A 1,685-nucleotide genomic window follows, 5' to 3' on the forward strand; every position below is an offset into this window, starting at 1 on the left:
ATATCTAACCACGTATGAAGGGCTTGTACTTTCTCACTGCCATTCACGTCCATGAGCTCTAGTTTTGGATACCATTTTTCCATGACATTGTAGAGATTCAGTTGATTGAGAGCTTTTTCAATGTACAACTCCACCCACTCGTCCGTAGATGTGAACATACACAGTTTATGCTATAACTGACTGGGATGGTCCACAATGCATCCATAACAGTTCTTAGGCACTTCGTCGAAGATGAGTGTTTTGAAGTTCTTCCACAACACATTAAAAATTTTGTTTAAGGTGTCTCGCATATTTTTTTCAGTTTTCTTTTAAATATCGGTTCGTGATATTTCGCCTTCTCAGCATCTTCTCTAAGTTGGCTAGCATAGGCATGATCATCCATGCTTGATAATCTATGACGACTTCTCTCAATCCGTTGATTTCAATTTGATTGTCGAATTCTGCATACACTATCACGTTCACGACGCTAGGATGTTGTTGTGCAAACTGAAGATCTATCCCCAGGTTCCCCGTTTTTATAGGGTGAAGTTGACCTTGATCTGCATATCAAATCCCCAGAGAGTGTAACCACTTTTATATTCTGTTATAGTCAATCCAATCGACCTGTTGAGTCCAAGAGCTCCTGCTTCCTGGTAGAGTGACATGTAGGATCGTAAACATTCTCCAATTTCAAAATCTGGTTGGAAGGCTTTCTTGTGAATGGTTTTCCCGTCGATACTGACTTCTAGTTTAGACAAACGGAAATGTCTGAAATCAAATGGATTGGTGCCATGGTCTCCATTCATATCTGCATTTGTCACCATACCAATGATGAGTCGTTTTGGAAGTTGTCCAAGAAACAAGTGATCATCAATTTTAGATCTCTGTCCATCAGGGATCGTGAATGTTTTCACTTCAGTGCGTCGTATCGGGATCTTCATGTTATGCTGACTAATGACCTGATTCAAATCGTTAGCCACCACAGGAAGCAATTCAACCGTCCTCACGCTGAATCCGACCTGCTGGATATCAACATTTCCTTCGGCTGTGCCCATGAGCCAGAAATTGGTGGAGGCTCTGTTCAACTTGAGACGTATTCCAATTCCATTGGGGAGATATTTCTCTTGTAGGAATAAATCCAGATGTAATCTTCCAATGCGTTCACAGGATTTACTTTCGGCAATACGAGTTCTGCGACGTTTCCATCCATCATTAGCTCGTGTATTATCCTGCATATGAGTAGCTGTATCTTTATCCCAGAATTCAAAAGCCCGCAGTTCTGTGTCTTTACATTCTTTGTTGTAGGACAGGAGATGTGATGTGTGAGTTGCTCGAAATTAGTTTATTGTTCAGATATAGATCAATACTACTGAACATACTGTGGAAAAAGTTATTGACCACAGAAGTTTCAGTGGCAGCCTCCAGGTCTGTTCCATCAGCCTTAGTCACTTTGAATTTGATGTGCAAATAGGACTGATTCAAATCAGTCCATTTTTCCGTTTGTAGAGAAATAATAAATTCGATGGGTACTGAATTATTCAAAGCCGAAATCGGGTAATGTTCCGTCCATTGTTCATCTTGCATGGCTGACATAGTTAGAGGTCCAGCAGAAACATCAAGTTCTGTTTTGCTACACTCGCAAAAAACGTGTTGCATCATATTTTGCAGTCGAAAACATCGAGAGGTCTAGATTTTCCCTGTGAACG

At 40.7% G+C, this 1,685-nt stretch overlaps 1 protein-coding gene across 1 annotated transcript; it reads right to left on the reverse strand.

Moving 5' to 3' along the window:
• Nucleotides 1-515: 515 nt before the first annotated feature.
• Nucleotides 516-1,214, reverse strand: LOC123560958 (uncharacterized protein F54H12.2-like). The gene has a single exon (XM_045353108.1). It carries the CDS (start codon nt 1,212-1,214, stop codon nt 516-518), a length of 699 nt encoding a protein of 232 aa, XP_045209043.1.
• Nucleotides 1,215-1,685: the final 471 nt, after the last annotated feature.

Source organism: Mercenaria mercenaria, unplaced genomic scaffold, assembly GCF_021730395.1.
Source record: "Mercenaria mercenaria strain notata unplaced genomic scaffold, MADL_Memer_1 contig_3054, whole genome shotgun sequence".
Taxonomy (NCBI): Eukaryota; Metazoa; Mollusca; class Bivalvia; order Venerida; family Veneridae; genus Mercenaria; species Mercenaria mercenaria.

Coding starts and splice junctions, on each gene's coding strand:
- LOC123560958 (XM_045353108.1), bottom strand. CDS start 1,214: ATGCAGGATAATACACGAGCTAATGATGGATGGAAACGTCGCAGAACT.